Source organism: Heloderma suspectum, chromosome 2 (genome assembly GCF_057233095.1).
Source record: "Heloderma suspectum isolate Gila_16-S chromosome 2, 16-S_ref, whole genome shotgun sequence".
NCBI lineage: Eukaryota > Metazoa > Chordata > Lepidosauria > Squamata > Helodermatidae > Heloderma > Heloderma suspectum.
In genome coordinates this window covers 49091196-49116518 of record NC_139459.1, presented here as the reverse complement: position 1 = coordinate 49116518, position 25323 = coordinate 49091196, and the positions used below count along the sequence as shown (strand labels likewise).

Here is a 25323-nt window from a genome sequence, read left to right as displayed (position 1 = left end):
GTCAGAGCAGACCAGAGGCCCATCTGGCGAAATATCAAGTTTCTAACGGTTGTCAAGGCCATATAATTTGTTGCACTTGGCAACCAATGTCCTGAGAAATTAATCCATTAAGTCCAGAGAGAGAGAGCAACTACGATGAATATAGTTTTGCATACATCCATTATACATTTAAGAAACGATTACTTTTTAAACTGAACAATAGGGGATTTCGCTCTCTATTTATGAAGGAAAAGAGAAAGAAAGAGTACGTCTGCACCAACCCTCTTGGATATTAATAATTTTGAAGTTTTTGTCCCCCATTTGTTCTTTTGCAGTACACGTGAGTGGCACAGGATCAACTGCAATGGCAATCTGTCACATCTACCACCAATATGTTTACTTGCAGAGAGGCATATCAACCTGCCCTTTCAACCAACAAGTTGAAAGCAATATGCCCAACCATATATGTCAGTGAAAGTAAGAACAACCCTGTTGGATCAGGCCAAAGGCCTATCTTGTCCAGCATTCTGTTCCCACAAGAGCCAGTGACATGGCCCAATGTGAAGCCCACAAACAGGACACAAGCACTACAGCACCTCCACCCCTGCTCATATTCCCAGTAATGGAAAGGGCCCTAGCTCACCATTAGACGTCACATACATCAACTTCAGCAAAGCTTTTGGCAAAGTGCCCCATGATATCCTGATGAGGAAACTAGCTCGAAGTGGGCTCGATGAAACAACGATCCGGTGCATCCACAGTTGGCTACAGAATCGGACTCAAAGAGTGCTTATCAATGGGACCTTCTCAAACTGGGGACTGGTAATGAGCGGGGTACCACAGGACTCAGTCCTGGGCCCAGTGCTCTTCCACATTTTTATTAATGACTTGGAGGAGGAAATGCAGGGAATGCTGATCAAATTTGCAGATGACACAAAATTGGGCAGGGTAGTGAATACCCTGGAAGGCAGAAACAAAATTCAAAGTGATCTGGATAGACTGGAGCGCTGGGCAGAAAACAACAGAAGGACATTTAATAGGGATAAATGCCAAGTTCTGCACCTAGGAAAAAGAAACCAAATGCACAGTGACAAGATGGGGAATACCTGGCTAAACAATACTACAAGCGAGAAGGATCTTGGAATTGTTGTCGATCTCAAGCTGAATAGGAGCCAACAATGTGATGTGGCTGCAAAAAAGGCAAATACTATTCTGGGCTGCATTCATAGAAGCATAGCTTCCAAATCCTGGGAAGTACTAGTTCCCCTCTACTCAGCACTGGTAACTCCTCATCTTGAGTACTGTGTCCAGTTCGGGGTGCCACACTTTAAGAAGGATGCAGACAAGCTGGAGAGGATTCACAGGAGGGCAACAAAGATGATCAGGGGACTGGAAACAAAGCTCTATGAGGACTGAAAGAACTGGACATGTTTAGCCTTGAGAAGAGAAGACTGAGGGGAGATATGATAGCGCTCTTCAAGTCCTTGAAAGGTTGTCACAGAGAGGAAGGCCAGCATCTCTTCTCGATCATCCCAGAGTGCAGGACACGGAATCATGGGCTCAAGTTACAGGAAGCCAGATTCCGGCTGAACATCAGGAAGAATGTCCTGACTGTTAGAGCAATACGACAATGGAACCAATGACCTAGGGAGGTGGTGGGCTCTCCCACACTGGAGGCATTCAAGACAAGGCTGGACAGCCATCTGTCAGGGATGCACTTAGATTCCTGCACTGAACAGGGGGTTGGACTCGATGGCCTTGTAGGCCCCTTCCAACCCTACTATTCTATGATTCTATGATCTGCTTTGCATGCAGAAGGTCCCAGGTTCAATCCCTGGCATCTCCAGGCAGGGCTGAAAAATCTTTCCTGAAACCCTAGAGAGGCACAGCCAGCCAGTGTTGACAATACTGGGCTAGATGGGCCAATGGTCTGACTCAGTATAAGGGAGACTCCTATGATATTGACAGGCATTCTGCCTCTGGTACAGGAGTTTATATACAGCAAACGTAACTAGCAGCCACTAATAGCCTTCTCCTCCATGAATCTGTCTAATCCCCTTTTAAACCTGCTGAAGATGGTGGCCCTCACTACATCTTGTGGCAGCACATTCCATAAATCAACTATACACTATGAGGAAGTACATAATTTTATCTGCACTGAATCTCCCACCGCTACTTTAATTAAATAGCCCCGACTTCTTGTACTGTAAGAGAGAAAAACCCTTCTCCCCACCCACTTTCTCCACATGCATAATTTCATACATAAAAGAGTGGTGTTAGTACCTCTTTAATAAAGAATGGACTTCGCTGAAAATGGGCCTCGTAGTTAAGAACACCATAAATAAGGTGAAGATTGCAACAGATGCTCCCAGTATGTCCCCAAACATATTAGGGAACAATAAACTCATGCAAAAGGAGCACAGATGAGTTGTGTCCCTCTCTCTATGCAATGCCCGAAAGGGTAGAAGCTAGTCAAGGTGAGAAGCTAGTCAAGGACAAAGGAGAAGATGGTAGCCATAAGAAGAAGCATAGGTCAATGGTAGACCAAATGCTATGCAGGCAAAGGGTCCCAGAGTCAATCCCTGACATCTCTCCCTTCAGATCCATTTCAACCTCCTCTACAACAAAACCTGGGTGAATGAATTGGGTGGTATCCATCTCACTCAGCTATGTTTACCTTGATGCTCAATTCAGCTTCAGCATACGCTTGAGGGCCAGGGAGGTGGCACTGGTGTGATCTAGAAGAATTCCACTTCCTTCTCCAGGCTTCCTGTCTGGTCGGGTTCCAGTTTGAAGTGTTTGTATGTTGTGTTAGACAATTGGGACTGGTTAGCCTTCTGCTGGTATACCACCCACTCTGCTGCCCAGTGATATCCCGGTCTGAACTGATAGCAATGGTCATGGATTTGGTTCTGAGGGCTTCCAGGATGCTAGTCTTGGGGGAGCTCAACATTCATGCTGAGACAGCCTTGACATGGTGGCCATGAAGAGGCTTGGTATTTGGCATGCAATTAAAAAATGCTACTTACTGAGTCATTCAGTCCTACCTACTTCTGAGCAGACATTGAAAAATTTACCCTGTTTCCTCCTGAGCTTGGTATCTGGGATGCTATCTGAAAATGCTGACAATTCAGTCCTGTTCACATATGAGTAGAAACAGGTTCCCCACCCTGCTAGTGGGGAAAGAGAAAGTACATGCAGCATAGCAGTGTGTGCACGAATATGTACAGCCGGGGGGGGGGGGGCAGCCCCTAGTGCCAAAAAGGTTGTGCACCCCTGATCTACATGAAAACTGCTGTGTGGCCATTGAGAGGTTTGGAGTGAGGCATCATCAATATGTAAATGACAATCAAATCCATTTCTCCTTTTCATCAAATTCAGCTGAAGCAGAGGTAATGCTAGATCAGTGCAGGGTCACAGGAACGGACTGGATGAGGGCCAAGAAGCTGAAGCTTAACTGAGATAGGACAGAGGGGTAGGTGGTTCATCTGCTCAAGGGAAGGTGTTCATTCTGTGCTAGACAAGGATGCCCTCCTGCTGAAGGAACAGGTTTGCAACTTGGAGATGCTCCTTGATCTCTCGTGGTCGCTAGATGTACAAGTTGCTTGTGCAGCAGAGTGCCTTTTAGCAGCTTGTATTATGCCTGCGTTATGCCAGCTGTACTGACTCCCAGGCAGTTTCTTGGCCTAACTCAATGTGCTAGTTCTTTTAAGCCCTTCACAGCTCAAGACCAGGGTACCTGAAGGACCACCTGCCTCCATAAGTACCTGCTTTCCCATTAAAGATCTTCAATAGAGGGTCTCCTGCTGGTATGCCTGTTACCTGAAATAAGTGGCTGCCAAAGAAGAGCCTCCTCAGTGGTGGCACCCGTTGCAGAATATCCTCCCTGGTTCACCCAGTGCCTAATTTATTGTCCGTTTAGCACCACAGAGAGATCTTTTTTTTTCTTGTCTCGCGCTTTTCAGATGCAATTGCTGACTGTTTTATGTTGCTTTAATTTATTTTTTTGCTTTTAGCTTATTTAGTTTTTGTATTTACATTTAAATTGTTTTATTCTTTTGGTAAACCACCCTACAAATACAACTGATGGGCAGTATAAAAATACTCATAACGAAGTCATTAATTTAAATAAAAATCTTCAGCTAGGATACAAAAATATTCCCATGTGAAACCCTGCAGAGCCACTGTCAGTCAGTGCAGAACCGGGTCAAACTGACCCCTACTAGGCCTTCCCACCCATTTTTCCTTTCTCCATGCTGAAAGAGGCACAAAGTTCTTGGTCAGTTCTCAGTGCCGGCAGAGTCAGGTGCCTTCTTCATGCGCCTCTCATCATCCCTACGGGGGCAGCAAGAGAAGTACAAAGGAAGACTCGGCTGGCGCGAGGAAGAGCACCAGCATCTCCCAATGCCAGCCAGGTCCTGGGGTGGATTTCCCCAGGGGGCGGAGCCTGAAGGCCAAGCCACACATCCTGAAGGAACCCAAGAAGACTCTGTAGGCTAGATGTGAAACTTCTGCAGGCCAGATCAGGCCCATGGGCCAGAGGTTCCGCATTCCTGGTGTAGACAATACTGTTCGGGATGGACCAGTGTTGCCCTGACTCAGTATAAGGCAGCTTCCTATGTTTTTATGACTATGCAAGGTGAGTACACATGCACACATCCCTTCATACTGTACAACCTTCAGCAAGTTTAATGATAACAGTCAGGTACATACAGCTGTTTCACCATTATGTCCTGGAAAACTGCATTATCAACTGCATTTTTATGCAGAACTGTGGACATAGTCAAGCGATATTAAAAAATGGTGGACTTTGTTTCTCTGCGCTTTGTTTCTCCCATTAAATGACTTTTTTTTTGGTTTCGAAGGACCATCTTACCTGGAAGCTTAACAGAATAAAAACCAACCGCTTCTCCTTTCTTCCACAGAATCTTCGCATAATCACGGCTACCATGACACAGGAACGGAAACTCATTTTTCTCAATATCTTGCTTGCGATAAATTATTCTGTTTAGCACATAAAGAACCACTCTCTCCCCAATGGACTTCACCTATGTAAGACACACAGGAGACTATGACCAACGCTGCTATTAAAGAAAGAAAGAAAACATTTTGTTCCAAAATGGCCACGTATTTATAGAGGTTGCTAAAACCCACATTCCTACTTCCAAGGTAACAGAAGCAGAAAGATGCAGACTGAGAGTCCCTTCTAGGAATGTGTTTAGTTTTGTGGTTTTGGTTCTTATGTCAACACTTTTTGTTTATGTTACTTTGTAAGCCAGCTTGAACAGTTTTGGAGAGACCCGATATAAAACTTTTATTGAATAAAATAATAACATCATACATACGTTATAAAAACAGGCATTGGATGAAAACCTAACAGGGCATACCCACACTATGAACCAGATTTGAAGTGGTTCCATGTAACTTTTTGCAAGGACTGATAAGAGCTGTTTGTTTGGGACTGCTAGTTCTACTAGCGAGCTCTACCACACACAACACTACAGCTCCCAGGGTTCTCTAGATGAACCCATCTTATATTTGTAGTGTTTACATCCTTATAGTAGTCAACATCTTGCTAGATTCCATAATTTAAATGCAAAATACTGTTAGCACCAACAGAAATCAAAATTAAGCAAACACTTCACTTGCAGGCACACAGACATGCAGACACACATCTATTCCAAGTAAATCTGAATTTTACTCTGAGAATACACTATACGTTTGCTCTCTTTGAGTTAGAGGACCCGTAGAGTCCAAGAACAGCTACCAAACTTGTATATTTCAGTGGAGCAACAACATTACTTACTCGGAGAAGTCCTTCTCTAGAAGGAGCAGATGTTCTCACAATATCATCAATCATCCACCACCGATCAGCAAGGAACAGGGCAACAGCTTGAAGGAGAAAAGAGGAATATGAAGTTAGGGCATATTGCTTTTTTTGCCATAACAATGTCTTGTTAACTTACCTGTTACATGGGTGTACCCTTTTTTCTATTATAACCCGATTATGTTCACCTTAACACATGGGTGGGGTCATGAAGCATAGCCCCGCCCCTGATATTACATGCATTACATCGGCCCTCAGGCATCTCTGCGTACAGCACAAACGTTTGCAGGAGAGGGGCCTACACGCATACAGTGATCCAGAATCTGGAAGCTTTCATGCTACCATGCTGTATGGACAGATGCCTGGGGAGGGGGCTATATAATGTGCGCAGCATCAGGGGTGGGGCTATGTGGTGCAGCCCCACTCCCTGCTTGTGTATTAAGGCATACAATTTTTGAACACCCGGATAGGGCTTGCATGTGTCATTTTTATTCAGGATTAAATTACCTAATATTTATTCACCCACAAACGTTTCATCCTTATGAAGCAGTGCGTCAGTCACCATTCCATAATCAGTCAGCACTTCTTAAGAAGCTCAGATCTGGGTTGTTCCCTGCAGCTGAAATTTCTACACTATTTCCATGTATTCATTCATTTACTTATTTATTTATTACATTTCTACAATGCCCAATAGCTGAAGCTCTCTTGGCGGTTCACAAAAGCTAAAACCATAACAATACGACAACATGATAAAACATAATATAAAGTTCGAAACTTCAGTATAAAACCAAAGTAAAAACCAGCTGCAGTGTAAAGATCTAAAAATATAACAACAGATTTAAAAACAACAAAAAATGAAGGACTAAAATGCCTGGAAAAATAAAGAGATCTTCACCTAGCGCTGAAAAGGCAACAACACAGGAACCAGGTGAGCCTCTCTGGGGAGAGCATTCCACAGCCAAGGTGCCATAATGGAAAGGGCCCTCTCTTTAGAAGCCACCCACCTCATTTCATTTGGCAGGGGCATGCGGAGGGCCTCTGAAGATGATCTTAGAGTCTAGGCAGGTATATATGGGCAAGAATCTTTTTTTGGAAACATTCATGGGCTCTGTATGCAAGAGGCAGTTTTCTCTGAACAGAATGAGACCCAAAAAAGAGTGGTTTCTTCCTCAGCCTCTAAACAAGCAGACCTCAGAGGAAAACTAAGGTGGTTACTTACTCTCAGATCAGCCTCCAAGTCAAGGGAAGCCCTCAACGTTTATCAGTCCATCAAGCAGCAGGAGGGGCAATCTGAGGAGAGGGGAGACTGGCTGGCAGTCACAGCACCATTGATAAATGACCTGGTTCAGATGCAATGAACCACTGTCTGTTGTTACAAATATGAGTCAGAACAAGCCTGAAGTTCACACACTCTCCCTTTCTCTTTGTGTGTGAGGGGAAGAGATTTAAAGCTTCTATTCCTGGTTTGTTCTAAACTGAAGTTTCCTGTTTTGTCTGAACTTGGTGAACACTGGTTTGGGTAAAATGGAACCTTGTGGTTCAGAATAACCAGGATCAGAACAGGAGGAGGAACACGTAGGCCCAAGACATTTTGCCACCTGAGGCAGAGGACAAGATGCAACCCCTGCCCCAAAATCCACATGCAGAAGCTGACCAGACTGGCAGTTGAATGTAACGTCAACACTGGTGACAGAACAGCATCCCTCACTACACCTGAAGGCAACAGGCTAGCTTATGTGGCACAGCACAGGCTGCGTGGCCCATACAGGCCTCTCCTGTAACACCTAGCCACTGATCTGCGCGCACACACACACACACACACACATCTGCTGCCTGAAGCAGCTGCTTCACTCTGCCTAGTGATAGGGCCGGCCCTGCATGGGCCCAAGACTCATGCTTGTAATAACCAACCATGGCTCAATGTTACATCTAAATGAAGCCATTGTCCCTTTGATCCCGTTCAGTAGCAGCAGACTGCTCCTATTCGCAGAGATTTGTGAAAGCGCTTGGAAGCACATTCCCTCCGACCACCAGAGATGTCCTATGAGACAATCACATCAGAATGGAAAATGAGGTTATTCAGAGCAGCTCACGAAGCCAGCCATGTGACACGGACAGATACGCCTGCAGGCCTTACCCCTGGACCAAACATTACAACTTGGGTTGGAAGAAGCCAACTACTCTCCTAGCAACTGCTTATGGTGCCCTAGCTTCGGTTGCATCTTCAGCAATTGTGATTCTCAAAGCACAATTACATTAGATCTTCAGAGCAAGAACAAAAAACAACATAGGCATGGTAGAAGAATGACTCAGAACAGAACACTGCAATACTGAGATTAAAATTTAAATGAAACCTGTGAGTGAATCCTCTGGTGCAAACAAAGCAAGGACTTTGTGTCTTTCCTCTCCACCGTAAAGGGGAATGAAGCCAACGGTTGATAAACAAACTGGAATCTGAGAGGGGGGGAAAAAAGTGCCATCTGTCAGTGTTGTTTTTTGCTGTAAATTGCTAGCACACTAATGCATTAAAACATGCTATATAAGAGAAAATAGGCTCATTTGCACAACTGCAGCATTCAAAAGTAAACACACACACACAACACAGAAGTTGGGCCTCTCTTTGTTTTGCTGTGTATCAGTTTACCAGGGACTCAAGGCTGGAATGTAGGAATGAAGGTTTAGCTATTAAAATGTGACATTAGGAAAAGAGAGACACAACAAAATTGGAAGCTGTGAGTGATAGTGGGGGGGGGCACTATTCTTCTGTGCAGTCGTCTTTTTTTTCTAGGAGGTAATAGCTGAGCCCTCAGTGTTCTCCAAATCATGGTGCCTATGACCCAGGCAAGGGATCCCCAATACATTTAGGTTGGTGGCACCTTTGGAATTTTAAGCGAGTTTTGTGGGTGCTCTCACAAAATGACCGTGATGGGGGCTTGCCCATTCACAAAATATCTGCCATAATGGACATGGCCAGTCACAAAACACCTATATCCCAGAAGGCAAAGTGGTGAGCCTAGAAGAAAAGTAACTTGCCTGAGAACCCAAGTACAAATCAGGGGAGGGCTGAGCTGCAAAACACAAAACCACTCTTTTGAACCCACAGTTTTCTATTCCAACATCTATCTTATATAAAGCAAGTTGATGAGGCTCAGAGGCAAGTAACTTGGTCAGGAAACTGAGTAAAAGGCAGTGGTGGGGTCTGAGACTGAAATGCCAAATCACGTATTTGCCCCCACAAAGCACAACAAAACATCCATCTCACAGAAGGCAAACTGCTGATGCTCAGAAAAACACACACAGAGACACAGAAAAAGCAGCAAAGCACCAGGAAATTTCTCGAGTCTTACTTTGACATTATTGACAAGAGACAGGAACTCTGGATTTTCTGGATTCCCACACCTAAGATCAGACAGATAATCTTCTCCAGAACTCTCCAGGTCTTCATGACTATAGTTATCCAACAGGTCCACAGGGAAGGCCATCCCCTTGAAATAGATCACATACAGGGTTAATGCAGCAGGAACACTACATCACCAGAATCCAAGTTTTATTTTAAAAGGCCCACATACTTCAGGGTATCAAGTTTAAGGGAGTTTTGTGGATAGGTCTTAATTCCCCATGTCCTGCAAACACAAGCATGCCTGCACACACATGTGCACACAGCCACTCTAGTCAGGACTCTGTCACCACAGAGTTCTTTGCAAGTCGGTAAATAAAAGGCAGTTGTGATATCTGGCTTACTGGAAGCCTATTGCTACATGTTGGAAACTGAAGTAGGGAACTTTATTCTTCCAACTGACATTAGGGTTAGCATCGCATGTATACAGTTTCCTTATAGTACAGATTCCACAGAACAGATGACACAGTTCAAATCAGCACTGTCACAATTAAACAGGCAACATCAGTATATTCTTTACTGAACACTGGGAGTTGACACAGAATGATGCACCTGAAACTTTGAAACGCGCAGCTAGGTTTTTCCTGCTCAAATTGGAGGCAGAATATGTGATAGATGGCACTACTAATTAAAGTGACAAATGAAATTGCCATGGACGATTCAGACCCTATGCAGCCCTATTTCCATAAAGACAATTAAGGAAGGATTAAGGAGGAAATTGTTTGTATTACACAGCACTGGGAAGTAGTGATGAGATGAAGCTCCAGAGGATGATTAGCAGCTTTATGCTTTTTATTTATCACGCTTATACCCTGCCCTTCTTTCAAAGAGGTTCGAGCAGCTAAGGTATGGTTCCCAGTCTTCCAGCCAGGCAGCTTTCCATAAGATCATGTAGACTTTAAGATCATTCGAGGCTAAAAGTCCACTAAAGCAGTACTGCAGTTGAGAAAATGGAAAGAAATACACATCAGTTTATACAAAACAGTTAAGGGTGCAATCTTATGGCGATGCCTATAAGCCTCCAAACTCTGAGGCTTACAGGGATCCTATCCAGACCACGAGGAACAGCTGAGGCAATCATTGCCTCCACTCTCCTCCCATTCTGCATTTTGGCTACACGGCTTTTTCGCCCATCAAGCTGGAGCACGTTGAAGCGGGAGAGAAGGAGGCGCGGGAGGCCTTCGGATATGTCGTATCCTGGCTTCCCCAGTCCCCTCCCTGCCACCTGCACGCCCCCTTTGCAACCTCGGAGAGGCAGCCGGTATGGTTCTCTTTGCACTGGCTGAAAAGGGGAGGAGAGTGCAGATTCCTGAATCCATGGTCAGAGCACTGTCTCCAACCTTGGATCTCGGAATATGAATTATCCTATGGACCCCCAGACTCTGTCTAGGGGCCATAGGATTGCTCCTTAAAACACATACAAGAAATAAAATCAAGTATTTTAAACAAGTGGGGGGAGAGAACTGTTAAGAGTGGAAGCTTCCAACATGCTTACACAACAATATGCAAGGCACCTGCCACAACAAAATACCTCTAGGTTATCATTCCTAGCATTTTTAGAATAAAGTAGACTTGAAGCAGAAAATATGCAGCAACAAGCTCATAACTGCAGTCTGGCTTCATTCTCAATTACTAAAGCATTCAGGAAGTAGAAGAAAATAGTGTTGTAAGTAACCCCCTTCATTTGCAGGTACATTATGAACCAGAAGTAAGCCATTTGCATTTCAGGAACACAACCAAAAGTTCTTCCTCAGCTGCTGTTTCTTTCATGGAACCAGAAAAATGTAAAATACTGCAGGCTTCAAAACGCAGAAGCATAAACCAGGTTGAAAAGCCACTGGTGTTTCCTTCATATTAGTATGGATTGACCTGGGCAGTTCTAAACAGGCATGAGTTTGTCATCTCTCAGCTTTCTCATGAAGCGACATTAATGCCAGCTCCAGGGTTTTGAGGACCCTTGGACAAGGCACCCACCATGGGGTCCCCTCCCTCAGTGAGCCTATTTTCTCATTGCCATTGTCCCCTGCTGCTATTGCCTCTCATCCTCTTTCTTAGCAATGGCATCTCCTGCTTCTCCTTCTCACTATCCCTGTTTGTCTGGACCAGAGCAAGAGGAAGGCTGCAGTGGTGAAGAGGTGGCGCAAGTCCCAGGGACTCTCGTCAGTCGACCCCTGCTGGGATGTGGGCCCTCATCAGGAGCCCAACCATGCCAACCCTTGACGGCGGCCTTGAGCAATGTATTAAGCCTTTAAAACTGGAATATATTTAAAAGAATTAGCTGAAATACAGTTGAGCAAGGCAGAAGCAGCTGTTTATGCTGGTGACCACCTTGCACATTCTGTGTCAGTGTTCAGGGCTCGGGGTTGAAGTCTGACAGCACAGCTTCCTCTTACAAAGCCCAGGAGTCTGTTTTCTCCTTCCTCTTGCTTTAAGCCTCTGCACATTACATGCAGTAAAACTGACAGGTCAAATCCTTGTCATGCACTCCGGATTGTGCTCTGTTCATGAGATAACCACCTGATTGGCCAGTGAATATTCCAGCTCACTGGACAAATGCGATGTAGCCTTAAGCAACCCAAGTTGTCAGGGCCATTCACACCAAACAGAAATTAAAAAAGGAAGGGGGGGAGGAGGAAGAGAGATTAAAAAAAAAAAATCCTTTAATTAGGAGTACTGCACATGTCACTGAAGCAACCGTGCACTCTTCATTTTATCACACTATTAAAAAAGACACAAAATGCATGCTTACATAACAGCATTAAAAGATTCTTTGTGCTAAGACGCAGAAGTCATGCCTGCTTTCCTTTCCCCGTAATAGCTACAAACTTTCCACCCTCTCTGTGACTACGTGAAGCCACTATGCTACAAACAGCACGTCCTTTAGTAACAGAATATGCCATTGTTGTGCCCTCTTACACTGAATTCAAACACAGCACAAGATAAATAAGAACAGGTTTCCCAAATCACTTCCAACATTTTTGATGTCAGTATGGTTGATGGTAAGGGCCGCAGTGGCTTAGTGGTTAAGACGCTGAACTGCAGACCGGAAGGTCGGCAGGACAGCAGTTTGAGACCCCAGAATATGCCATTGTTGTGCCCTCTTACACTGAATTCAAACACAGCACAAGATAAATAAGAACAGGTTTCCCAAATCACTTCCAACATTTTTGATGTCAGTATGGTTGATGGTAAGGGCCGCAGTGGCTTAGTGGTTAAGACGCTGAACTGCAGACCGGAAGGTCGGCAGGACAGCAGTTTGAGACCCGAGTGCCGCGTGACGGAGTGAGCTCCTGTCTTCAGTCCCAGCTCCTGCCAACCTAGCAGTTCGAAAGCAAGAAATTGCAAGTAGATAAATAGGTACCGCTTCGGCAGGAAAGGTAACAGCGTTCCGTGCACCTTGGTGTTCAGTCATGCCGGCCACATGACCACGGAAGCGTCTTCGGACAGTGCTGGCTCTTTGGCTTAGAAATGGAGATGAGCACCACACCCTAGAGTCGGACACGACTGGTTGGGGACACCTTTACCTTTTTATGGTTGATGGTAGAGCTATACCCTATTTATAAAAATAATGAGCTAAAGAGATTTAGGGTGCAATCTTATGCTTGTTTGGACATAATTAAGTTCTGTAACTCCCAGCATTCCCCACTATGGCTGGCTGGGGAGTGCTGGGAGTTGTAGGACGTAATTTCTGTCTAAACATACTTAGGATTGTGCCTTTACCTAGAAATAATCAGGATGCTGGTGGGGCAGAATTTGATAATGGAACACAGAATTCAGACTCCTGGTAATCTCAGCTTTGAGAGACAAGTTTCTACCCCATACTGCTAAAAGAATATACTTGCGTTTGATTTTAAAGGACAAATAAGCAGTTGAGTAAGGTTTTCAGTGGTTGGAAGACTTACATATCCTTTCCTCTCCCATGACTGGCAAACCTCCAATTAGGCAAAGTAGAGACAATTGCAAAACAAATTCTGTAAAAGTTTTTAAAAAAAAAAGCATGCAAACATGCTCAATATTATGCATAACTTGAACGGGCCACAGTACTCAGTTCACATTGGATCAAAGCTTTAAGTTTTAATTGAGTAGGCATATTGCCGGGGGGGGGGGTCATCAAGGTTCTATACCCAAATACGGTGTTTATAGAAATCATCACAAAATCTAAAGAACTGTGAATGCAGTTCAGCAAACACACCTAGGCACCACACTAAGGAAAATCAATGAGATTATTTATTTATTCCTAAAACATTTTCGATCACTTCCATTATCAACACTGTAGGAACACAGTAAGCTACCTTATACTAAGCAGGCCATTGAGCCTTCCAGCACAGTATTGTTGACACTGACTGGCACTCGCTCTCCAGGGTTTCAAGCAGGAGTTTTTCCCAGCCTGGAGATGCCAAGATTGAACTTGGGGCCTTCTACATGCAAAGCAGGTGCTCTACCAACTGAGCTATGGCCCCTTCCTTGGTATTTCAGTACTGTACAAAAAAAGGAATGATGGAGGAGTTTCCTTTCTCCCGTTTTCAATATATTTCCCCCCTCCACAATGAGTTACACACTTGCAATTCAAACACAGTGTGTGAATTGGACAAATATGGCCAACAGTAATTCATACAAGAATGGTGTTTTGAATAGTGTGTCGCCCAGCGGCATCTGTGTATGCAAGGTTCACACTAGTGCTGTGCTGAAAATTTCTCCCACATTTTTTTCAACCATTGTCATTCGATTTGATAGAAGAGGAATTGCTTTCAAAAATAAATTCATCGGTGAAGGAATTTCAGAGAAATTCTCATGGGCCGGGATTGGGTTTCTTGGGCTTACCTCACCTAGGGGCTGGCCAAGGAATGAGTGCAAATGTCCTGTTTTTCATTGCACAATCATCTCTCCAGCAGCCTATAGCATCTCAGCTCCCTACACTTCAATTAAAGCCCAGTTTAAGTCTCCATGAGGTAGCTCCTCCCATAAGGCTTTTTCGGATCAGGACGTGCAGGCAGCCTGGGAGGCTAGCTGTGATTAGGTAAGCTCAAAAACACCACAAAAACACATTATAAAACATCCTGAATGAGCCAGAACAATGGAAGCCTCTTCCAGTGGGAGAAAACTTTCAGGAAATTGGAAGACAGATTTTGGCAGAGCTCCACCTCCACCTCATCTCCACTCGCTCCACCTCATCCCAGGAGCTAGACACAACACTGCCCCCACCTGCACCGCAGTCAGTGCAAACTGGGGGCCAGCCTGCCAAGACAGTTGATGCTGTTGCAGTACAAAAACCCTAAACCCCTTACCAAAAAAGAAAGAAGCTGGGCTACAAGCCCTGCCAATGAGGAGCCCTGCCTGGAGGAAACTGTTGAGAATTTCTTCTTCCCTGGGAGAAATTTGGTGAATTGTCTCCCAAATTTCTCTGCCCACAAGTAAGGTGGTGAATTTCAAGGGGCCATTTGCACACAGCTCTAGTTCACACATTATGGTTACCATGACTAGGACCTTAATTCACGTATTGGCCAGGCTTGTTTGGCCTTACTGTGGCTGCAGCCAAACTAAGTCTGTGCCCTACAAGAGGCTTAGGCAGACTTCAGTGTTCCAGCAAAAGTAGGTGCTGGAAGCCTGAGGTCTACCAACCAAAGCCAGGCGCAAGATACTAGCTTGGGAGGGTGGAGCCATGTGCAGAATGGTGACGCAGGAGCAGAGCTAATTACCTACTATACCTAATGAGTCATACACTGGGCTAGGTTAACCAGAAACAGAAAGTCAACCAAAACAGGATTCACAGACCAAGAACAAACCATGGTTTGTGATCCCAGCTTGTAAGGGACACAAGAAGCCCAGTTTGGACAACGTGCTACCACTCCAACTGGTAGCAGGAGTGCAGCAGAAGCAAAGGGGTTGCATGAACCAGCATTCTGCTCATTCACAGAGAACTAGGATTCTCCAAAATTCTGGCTTACCATTGTGCAAAAAGGTAACAAAAGTGCTTTCTGAAGGTGGTTTTGAAAGTCACTAGCCCTAGAGAAAAGGAAGTTTAAGGTCAGAGGAGATTTGACACTTTCAAATATTTCAAGGGTAATCGCTCGATGCTTGTCTTCTATACAGAGAGAGCGGGAGAGCAAGGGATTGCTGACTGGGGCTTCCTCATCCCTGCTTTAAGCAACCACACAATGCTGAAACACAAGCAACCTCCAAGAACACGTTAGCCAGACTACAAAGGAGTTTACCCCCTTGAAGCTAATTCCAGAAAGGAATTCCAAACTAGATCTAGAGCTGAATTCCACACACACACACCGCACACATATTCAAGTCCCACCCTTTAATAAAAAAAAATTAAAAACTGGTAATGGGTGCTCACTCCCATGGTGACAGAGCCCAGTCAATACTGTATAAAAAGAATGGTGGGTGTAAAGCCATCAGCAAAGCTTACGCTACTGAGATGTTCACATTCTTCCTGTAATGAAGGCTGAGGTGGATATGTACAGTTCTGACCTGGTGACAAAACTATTTAGCACCTGAAGCAGAGATTCCAAGAAGTGATAGAAAAGATAGATTGACCAGGATCTTAAGAATTCCCCAGAGCAATTCAGGACATTTAACAGGCACTAATAAGCACAAGGAACAGCGGAGATGGAGACCTCGTTCGCCCAGCACCACAGCTCACCGTGGCTTATTGAAGCCCACCTGGCCTGCAGGCACCGGGTTGCCAATTTGGCAGGTTCAGACATCGTAACAACCCGCATCCAGCAAGGACAATTAGGGAAACAAGCCAGCATGCACAGGGGTGGTTAACAAGCCACTGTAGCTTATTAACCACCCTCTTGCCATAAAAACTGGGCCACTGAAAGAGGCATTTCTTGCCTAGGCAAAGGATCCATGCAAGGAATAGAACAGACTACATGATTCCCCCAAAAGGAGTTGTTGCCTTTTTAAAAATGGAAGCTTGCCATAGGGATGCTGTAACTGCACCTTGCATTACAGGGCCTGCACTAAACAACGAGTTGGCCTACAATCTCCAAGAACCTTCCAACTCTACCATTCTGTAGCAAATTGGTCAAATCTTTAAAATCATGACTAATATATTGGATTGTATTCAATGGGTTGTCTCTAATGTTAGTCTAACTTAATTCCCATTCATTTCAATGGGTCTACTCTTAGAACTAACACTGGGCACAACCCATCATATTCAACACACATGTTGCTTTAGAAGGAATGCAATCCCATCCAGGACAGACATACCCACACTTCCCAAGTCACTACCAGGAGCATCTCCACCATGTCTTTAGGTTGTCTTTCAGGGACAAACACCTGTTCACCTGACTCAGATGGAAAAAGAGGAATAGAAGTAGGTTATCAGTATACTGGTCATCATTTGCCAGTCTCATTTGCCTGATTAAAAATAAGTTGTCAACATCCATCAGGCAACTCAGATTAATGCAACCACCACATTATTTATAATCACTCCAAAGCAGCTTATGCTGTTCTGGATAAGCAAGAGACACAAATCGTAACTTTCAATCTGAATACAAAGTGAAATTACCGACTAGCCACTGCTCATCCTCTTCATCGTCTTATTTTAAATTGTATCAAGGCACTATGTCTTCAAATGACAAGAGCAGGACCACTTTTGATTCCTGAGAAATAGCACAGTCTTGGCATGCTCATAGCACTCATAAAGGCTTTATGTTTGTAGCCTAGAAAATGATTTGTTTTGTTTTGTTTTTAGCATTCATCTGAAAAATAAAAAGACATCTCTTGATGTATAACACTACAAAGATAGACTATGTTGAATTACAAAAGGAAAACTAATAATACAAGGATCAGTTATTTCTTCAACATCAACCACCAAGCACGAATAGATCATGAACCAGCTAAATGGCATATTTCAGGGCCAAACTAGATTAAGCGGATCTGACCTCCCACATTTTTTAAAGAAGTTAAAAGCAGCCATGGCGGGAGGGGGAGAGGAGATTGAATCAGGACTGTAACACTGGAGGAAAGAGCTAACCCTTTCCCTACGCACCATTTGCTCAACCTAGACTCCCCCTCCCCTTCCAAATTCGGGCCAGCTGAAGATTCTAAATGGTCTCCAATGGCAGCCCTATATAAAGTACCTTACCGTCACTGAGAGATTACCAAAAACATACCTGTATGCTTTTCCCTACAGAGCAAATAGCTTGGACAACTTGGAAATAGTTTACACTCAGAAAATGGTGTGAATCGGAAGGGGGCCCCCAGACTGCTTTTTACTTTTAAAACAACTACGGGAAGATCTATGGATCTCTCAACATCTCATCTAATGTCATCAATGCCAAACACTAGCCGAGGAACATGTAAATGCAACATTCCTATTCTTGTGTAAATTCCCACAAGTTGGAAATGTTCTACCCAAGCTGGTCCTGAAAAACATCATTAAGGCTGCAATCCTATACACGCTTTCCTTGGAGTGTCACTGAACTCAGTAGGACTTGCTTCTGAGTAGACATGCATAGTAGATTGCACCATAAATAGACGAACACCCACAAAATGAGCTGAAAACTAATGGAGTACAATATCTTATTAGCTTCTTTGTTTATGATCTTTTCGCATTATCTGCCATCACATTTTCAAACTTCCTTCTATTACCATGGGAGTTCACAATATGTAGTGTGTGCTTCCCACCTTGGATAGCTCCTTTAGAGTTCTGACTGATTTTAACTGAAAACCAGAGTGAACGCACCACCCCACTGACATCAGAGTCACCAGCCTCCACTGCCATAAGGACTGCAAGCAGAAAACACATGGGTCAAAACAAACATTGACAACTTTTACTGTGCAAGCAGAACAGTGACTTTCTGCCAAGTCAAAGTCTAATCAAAGGCTACTGGCCAACTGAATCTGGCTGCTGTATCTAAGATTCATCTCATTTGTAATAAGAATGAAAAATGGCACTATTTATTTCTTTACAGTATTTTTACCCTAGTCTTCAGCCAAAAAAAAAAAAAGACTTCCAGAACAGCTTACAAAGATTAATAAGGACACAGTCATTAGCTACTATTAAGCTTTGTCAGCTCATTTCCCCAATGTAGCAGTTGAGCATCCTGCTAAATATTTTAATACTAAAATTAACTAATTTTAAACTGGCTGCTTTGAGCATTTTCAGTGTTGCAACCAACAGATTAAATTTACAAGTCACACTTATTCTAGAAAGAAAGATATACTGTCACTCAAAACAGTGCTTAATGCCATGACATCATGCTCAAGAATACCTGTCAATTGTAAAACTGATAACATTATTTGGAGTACCTGGAATCCAAATGCTTAACTTAATGGATATACTCCCACAAAAAATCAAGTATGATTTTAAGGGGAGTAAAACTTTCCCTAGGTTGTGTCCCATTCTAGACAAACGGTTCATGCGATAAACAAAAACCAAGCAGTAACCACCCCTAATGTTCTAATGAATGCACACAGCCCTTTAGGTTTTCAGAATAGTTTAAATGCTTTGAATACCATGGAAGCAGGTGGTACCAGGAACAGGGCCAGAAAAGGATATGGGGTAGAGGCAGAACAGTGGGACTCTTCTAGGGTCAGGACCTCTACATGTATGCTCCCTTAAAGACTACATAAGTTTAGCGCGGGGGGGGGGGGATTCTAACTCAAGAAAAAGGGAGGACTCCACAAAAAATATGAGACCTTAGCTATCCATCTACCATAACACAGACTATTGTAATGTGCCACAAGAACAAAACAAGAACTAGAAATAAGCACAGAGTCAATAACCCAAGCATGTGATCTCATCCACAGACTACACATCAAGTAACAAAACATATAAAGAGAAAGAGAGTGCATTATATACATATACACACACCACACGTACTATCAAGGACATAAATATTTGTAAACTGGGTACATTTTTTCTACCCTTACAAGACAGGCTTTTATGGAGAACACTAGTTAAATGTAATTTTCTAAATATTTCTACTGTTTTCGTTAATCTAACACAAATAAAAGGTTAAATTCTGACCCGGTTCACATGTCACACTGCATTTCCTGGGTTGTTTAATCCAGGAATTGCCAGGGACAAGTGAAGCAATGTGCATGATGCTCATTGTTACTGCTTTCAATGAAGAATCCAGGCATACCCTGTGACACGTGAACGAGGAAACTCTGGGTAGTTTATGGGTTAAACAACCAAGAGTTAATCCAACGATTGCCCATGGTTTGTTGCTGAGTTACTCTGGATTGTTTTACCCATGAACCACCCAGAGTTTCCGTGTTCGCATCTCACAAAACAACCCAGGAACAGGGAGTTCCTGGGTTGTTAATTAAAACTAGAAGCAATGAGCACATGGGTGGCAGTGCACTCATCACTTCACTTGTCTCCAGCAATTTCTAGGTTAAACCAGGTCACTTACATCCCAAGATAATAACAAGTATGCTGCAACCACCCACCCCCAAATTGCGCCCCTGTAGTTTAAAATGGTACACACTGCAGGTAGGCCACTCACAGTTAATGAAACCACTTACACATCTCTTTGCAATACTGAGCTCTTTTAAAGGCTTGGGAAAGAAACACTGCAGGTGACATTCAAAGCATGCAAGACCAGAGAACAGCTGCAAACTGTACATGCAAATACCTAACAATCTCAAAAGCAGAACTGATGCCCAGTTTGTATCTTAAAGTGGTTTTAGCTCTGTGAAACTTTTTAGATCTTTTAGTGGTTGCTGCCTGTTATGTGTTAATTTCTGTTGGTTTTAAAAAGATTTTTCGTGCTGCTTTTGATGTTGATTTTATATATGTGAGTTTTATGGGATTTTCATTTGTATTTCATCTGTATTTATGTCAGTCACCCAGAGAACAATTTGTTATAGAGCGACTAATAATTTGAATAAGAAAATAAAATAAACTTGCAGGGATAACAGCAGCTAAAACAGCCACCACTATTCAATCACTGGAGAACAAGACTGTCCAGAAAAACCCTGAGCTACTGCAGCTCAAATATACTACTGGTTGCAGTCACCAAAAAACAAATATTGTCCTCATTGCCACCCTACATATTCCCAAATTGGGTCTTTCCCATCTTACACATCATCGGCAATTAACATTTAGCAGACAGCAGCCCCATTCTATTCCATCCCCCAACACTTTAAGAAAGCTTGGCAATTCTTGTTTTCCCCAAAGAATTCACACATGTGTGAGCGGCTGATTTTTGTCAAACACTTTTAATGAGGACCTAAAACAAAGGGAAGAGAGAATATAAAGAGAGCTCAGAGCACATTCCTCAACCACAGGGTGAGCCTGGCTTCCTCCCAAGTTCACAGTCTGACTGAGACAGACAGACATACCAGCAAACCAAATGCTGGTTCAGCTGCAACTCTTGTCCCTCTTTTTTCCATGCTTTAGGCAGGCAGCCCAAAGAACTTTTAATTCATTTTTCAGTGCCGTATGCATATTTTTCTTTATTTTTAAAACTGTAACTTCAATCCTAAGGTAGGTTAACCTAAGCAAGTTCACAGAAGGATAGTTTATCGTCCCCCCACCTCTGCAGCTGCCTGAAACCCCTGAAGGGACTCTCTGGGGTGTCAGTGGGGGCCCTCCTGAACAATATGGGGCGGGATGTGGAGGGCTGCTAGGGGAAGGAAGCATTACCTAAAATCTGGCAATTGCTCAGTGGTGGTTTGGCCAATGCCCGCTCCCTCAGCAGACCCCACATTCCATCTCACATTGTTCAGGAGGGTGCCCCAACCCTCCGCAGAAGCTTTTTTGCAGGGGGGGTGACAAACTTTTCTTCCATGAATTTCCTTAAATTAACTTATTTTAGGCTCCATGCCTGTGTCTTTGTCCAACTACAAATCTGCTCTAGGGATTGGACGCAATTACGTTTCCTGATTACATGATAGGGGACCAGTCAATCAGTTTAGGATGCAATCCTATGCAGGCTTAGGCAGAAAAAAAAGTCCTACAACACGCAGCATTCCCCAGCCAGTTCCAATGAAATCTAGAAGAATCTTTAGGGAGCATATTTAGGATCCAACTGATAATCACATTTGCAAGGAATCCCTTTTATTTATTTCAACTTCTATAGATTATTTTTCAGGTATAAACAGCCTCCTTTCTGTAATGCAACTGTCTTACATGTACAAGCTTTGTAGATTTTGCACCAAACACCCATCTCCTTCTAGTTGTTAGAATTCACAAAGCTGCTAAATAAACAGTTTACAAAATGCTTGCTATTCTGGCAGCCATGTAAGGCAGGCATGGGGTACCTCTGTTACACAATGTTTTAAAGCCATTTTTGCTCCCTACACAATAGAAACTGGACAAAGGGAGATTAGAAAAAATAAGAGAATACTCACTACAACAAATACACTCCGAGCTTGGGGATTTAATGTGGTCAGACAGCTTATGCTACAGAAGTTTTCTAAAAAGTAATACTTAGGATATAGAGTATAAACTTATTGAAGATAACTCTAAATAATGCATTATGAATTATGAATCAAGAAACACAAATCGTAAGACCCTTGTCAACATAATTCTGCCAGACCCATAAGACAGGAGTGCAGAACTGTTTTGAGGTAGGGGGCTGGATCGGAGGTAGCAGAGGGGATGAGGGGAGTTGGCACTTGCCCATGCACAGGGAGACTGGAGACAGCAGCAAGGGGATGACCTCTGAGGGTATTCCTCCAGGGGGCGGGGCTTGGAGCCTATGCCCCACTCCCTGGAGGAACCCCAAGAGGCCACACTGGGGTGGCCCGTGGGCCAGAGGGTCTGCACACCTGCTCTAAAGGCAAATCAGTTCACACTTCCTAATGATCAGCTTGGTTCTCTAGCTCAATCATTTATAGAGTTCTGCAAAACTCCAGAGTTCCAAGGCAGACCAGCAGGGGCTCCGTCACATAACGACTGGTGGCCAGCTTGTTCACCAATACTGATCTTCCTTGCAACAGGAGGCAGAAGGAGAGCAGGAGTGTTCCAAGTTACCAGTCTTCAACTGGTGGGTCAAGACACACGACTGAGTTCCTGCCTGATCTAAGGCGAGTGGCAACAGCAGCACTACTGCCATATACATATACGGTCAGAAGATTAAATGGGTTCCTGCAAGGCGTGTTGGGGCTAACGCTGGGTCAGTGAAAGAAGCTGAAAATTACTGTTCTGCGTCAGTGCCAGCTCCACCTTTTTAGGGCCCTTTGGCAAGATACCTTCAATGGCCCCCTTCCCTCAGTGAGTCTATTTTCTCATTAACATTATCGTTACCTGCTATTGCTCCTCCTCCTCCTCCTCCTCCTCATCATCCACACATGCTTGCTTGGCAGGCAGAGAGCCAGTGAGCAAGTAGACACTGGCATCTCCTGCTCCTCCTTCTCACCACCACCACTGCCTGGGCCAAAGCAAGAGGCAGGTGAACAATCGGGCTGCAACAGTGAAGAGGAGCAGCAACTCCCAGGGACTCTTGTCAGTGGACCCCTGCTGAGGTGTGGGCCTTCGACAGGTGCCCAATCATGCCTACTCTTGATGTCAGCCTTGTTCTGGACACCCCTAATCAGTACTGCTGGCCTAGTGAGAGATGTAGAGCTTCCAGAGATTTTGAAGTCAAAGGAAAAAAACTGTCTGTCTGGTTGTTTTTAAGGGGAAAATACAGAAATGTTGGTTAAATTTGAAATATATGCAAATATGTACTTCCTTATTTTACTGCTTTAACATAAAATGAATAATTTATAATTTAGTCAGCATATAATATTGTACTATTCTGTGTTTCTATGACTATTTATAGTCATATGTATTGGTGATAATGCCCTCGTCTCCATAAGGATGAAGGGAGGTTTATGCATACTTTTAATAAGAAATTAAATTTTAAAAAATAATTTGGAAATTATGACGTTTACAGAGCCATCCTATGCATGTTTATTCAGAAAAAAGACCCCCTCTGTTAGTTGGAGCTTACTCCAAGGTAAGTGTGTATAGGATTGCAACCTCAAGAGAATGAATACCTTAGTTTTGTACAAGCAAAATTGCAAATATACCAACAGCAGAAAAAGAGTCAAACTGCTTCAAGGTATCTGTATCAGCCTGTTGGAGGGGAAAAGTGGAACGGTCAACCACAAGTAAGGAGCCAGTTCAAAAGAAGAGAAAATGCAGGATCTTCTAGCTGGTATCTTCAGCCAAAATAAACCATCATCAGAAGAAGGCGAGAGCAATTCAGACACAACGAAGGCCCTATATGCTTGTTCTACCCTCGAGATGCAGAAATGCATCTTGGATTTGAGTGTCGTATATATCTACAGTATATACATATTGTATATATATATATGGACAGTATTCCAGCTGAGCTATTTAAGATCCTAAAAGATGTTGCTGTTAAAGTGCTGCACTCAATATGCCAACACATTTGGAACACTCAACAGTGGCCACAAGACTGCAAAAGGTCAGTTTACATTCCACTTCCAAAGAAGGGCAATGCCAAAGAGTGTTCAAACTACCGTACAATTGCGCTCATTTCACATACCAGCAAGGTTATGCTCAAAATCCTACAAGCTAGGCTTCAGCCGTATGCGAACCGAAAATTACCGGAAGTACAAGCTGGGTTTCAAAGAGGCAGAGGAACTAGAGATCAAATCGCCAACATTCACTGGATCATGGAGAAAGCAAGAGAATTCCAGAATAACGTCTATTTCTGCTTCATTGACTACACTAAAGCCTTTGATTGTGTGGATCACAACAAACTGTGGCAAATTCTGAAAGAGATGGGGGTACCAGACCACCTTACCTGTCTTCTGAGAAACCTGTACGAGGGTCAAGAAGCAACAGTAAGAACCAGACATGGAATAACTGATTGGTTCAAAATTGGGAAAGGAGTACGACAAGGCTGCATATTGTCGCCCTGCTTATTTAACTTATATGCAGAGTACATCATGAGAAACGCCGGGTTGGATGAATCACAGGTCGGAATTAAGATTGCCAGGAGAATTATCAACAACCTCAGATACGCAGATGATACCACCCTAATGGCAGAAAGCGAAGAGGATCTCAAGAGCCTCTTGTTGAGGGTGAAAGAGGAGAGTACAAAAGCTGGTTTGAAACTCAACATTAAAAAAACAAAGATCATGGCATCTGGCCCCATCACTTCCTGGCATATGGAAGGGGAAGAAATGGAAGAAGTGACAGATTGTATTTCCTTGGGCTCCAATCACCGCAGATGGTGACTGTAGCCATGAAATCAAAAGACGCTTGCTCCTGGGGAGGAAAGCTATGGCACACCTAGACAGCATAGTAAGAAGCAGAGACAGCACCTTGCTGACAAAGGTCCGTCTAATCAAAGCTATGGTTTTCCCAGTAGTAACATATGGCTGTGGGAGCTGGATTATGGCTGAGCACCGAAGAATGGATGCTTTCGAACTGTGGTGCTGGAGAAGACTCTTACGAGTCCCCTGGACTGCAAGGAGGTCAAATCAGTCCATCCTAAAGGAAATCAACCCTGACTGCTCATTGGAAGGACAGATACTGAAGCTGAAGCTCAAATATTTTGGCCACCTAATGCAAAGAGAAAACTCTCTGGAAAAGACCCTGATGCTGGGAAAGACTGAAGGCAAAAGGAGAAGGGGACGGAAGAGGATGAGATGGCTAGATATCATCACTGATGCAATTAATATGGACTTGAGCACACTGCGGGAGAGAGCGCAGGACAGGAAGGCCTGGCGTGCTATGGTCCATGGGGTCACGAAGAGTCGGACACAACTGAACGACTGAACAACGAACAATATAACTACAGTAGACACAGGAATTATTTTTCTCTAATGCTGTAGGTCTGTATGTAAGACAATTTTCTTACTCGACATTTTGAGGAAGTAAAAGCTTGTCTTAAGAAGCATTTTGCTCACTCCAAAAGAGAAAATATTCCATAGAGGATTTTCAGTGTTCTCCAAGTTTCTATTGGAAAAATGGGGCAGGGAAAGTCTTCAGAAAAACATTCTCCCCCTGAATTTATTTATTGGGGGGGTTAATACCTTCATATCTCCACGCCTAATAGGCCTCTCTGGCATGCCCATACAAACTGAGAATGCACCCTAGAACATGCCTCAAAATCATTTGCAACATGCAGGAATTTTATAGTGGATAAGGGCAACATGGAAAGAATTCTTCTAGGGTAAGTATTTC

The 25323-nt window shown here is 43.7% G+C and overlaps 1 protein-coding gene across 5 annotated transcripts in view; it reads right to left on the bottom strand.

The window, feature by feature from the left end:
- FAM169A (family with sequence similarity 169 member A) overlaps window positions 1-25323 on the bottom strand; it is a 54603-nt gene that overhangs the window by 16508 nt on the left and 12772 nt on the right. For 4 of the 5 annotated variants that reach the window (XM_084833469.1, XM_084833467.1, XM_084833468.1 and 1 more), the window contains exons 2-5: window positions 9154-9291; window positions 8161-8260; window positions 5786-5871; window positions 4856-5027 (exon numbers count right to left, since the gene is read on the bottom strand). In XM_084833469.1, coding sequence (XP_084689595.1) covers window positions 4856-5027; window positions 5786-5871; window positions 8161-8260; window positions 9154-9288 — 493 coding nt within the window. In that variant the 5' untranslated portion in view covers window positions 9289-9291. Of the gene's footprint in view, window positions 1-4855; window positions 5028-5785; window positions 5872-8160; window positions 8261-9153; window positions 9292-9934; window positions 10140-25323 lie in introns of all 5 variants that reach the window. The other variant, XM_084833471.1, reaches the window with a different exon arrangement.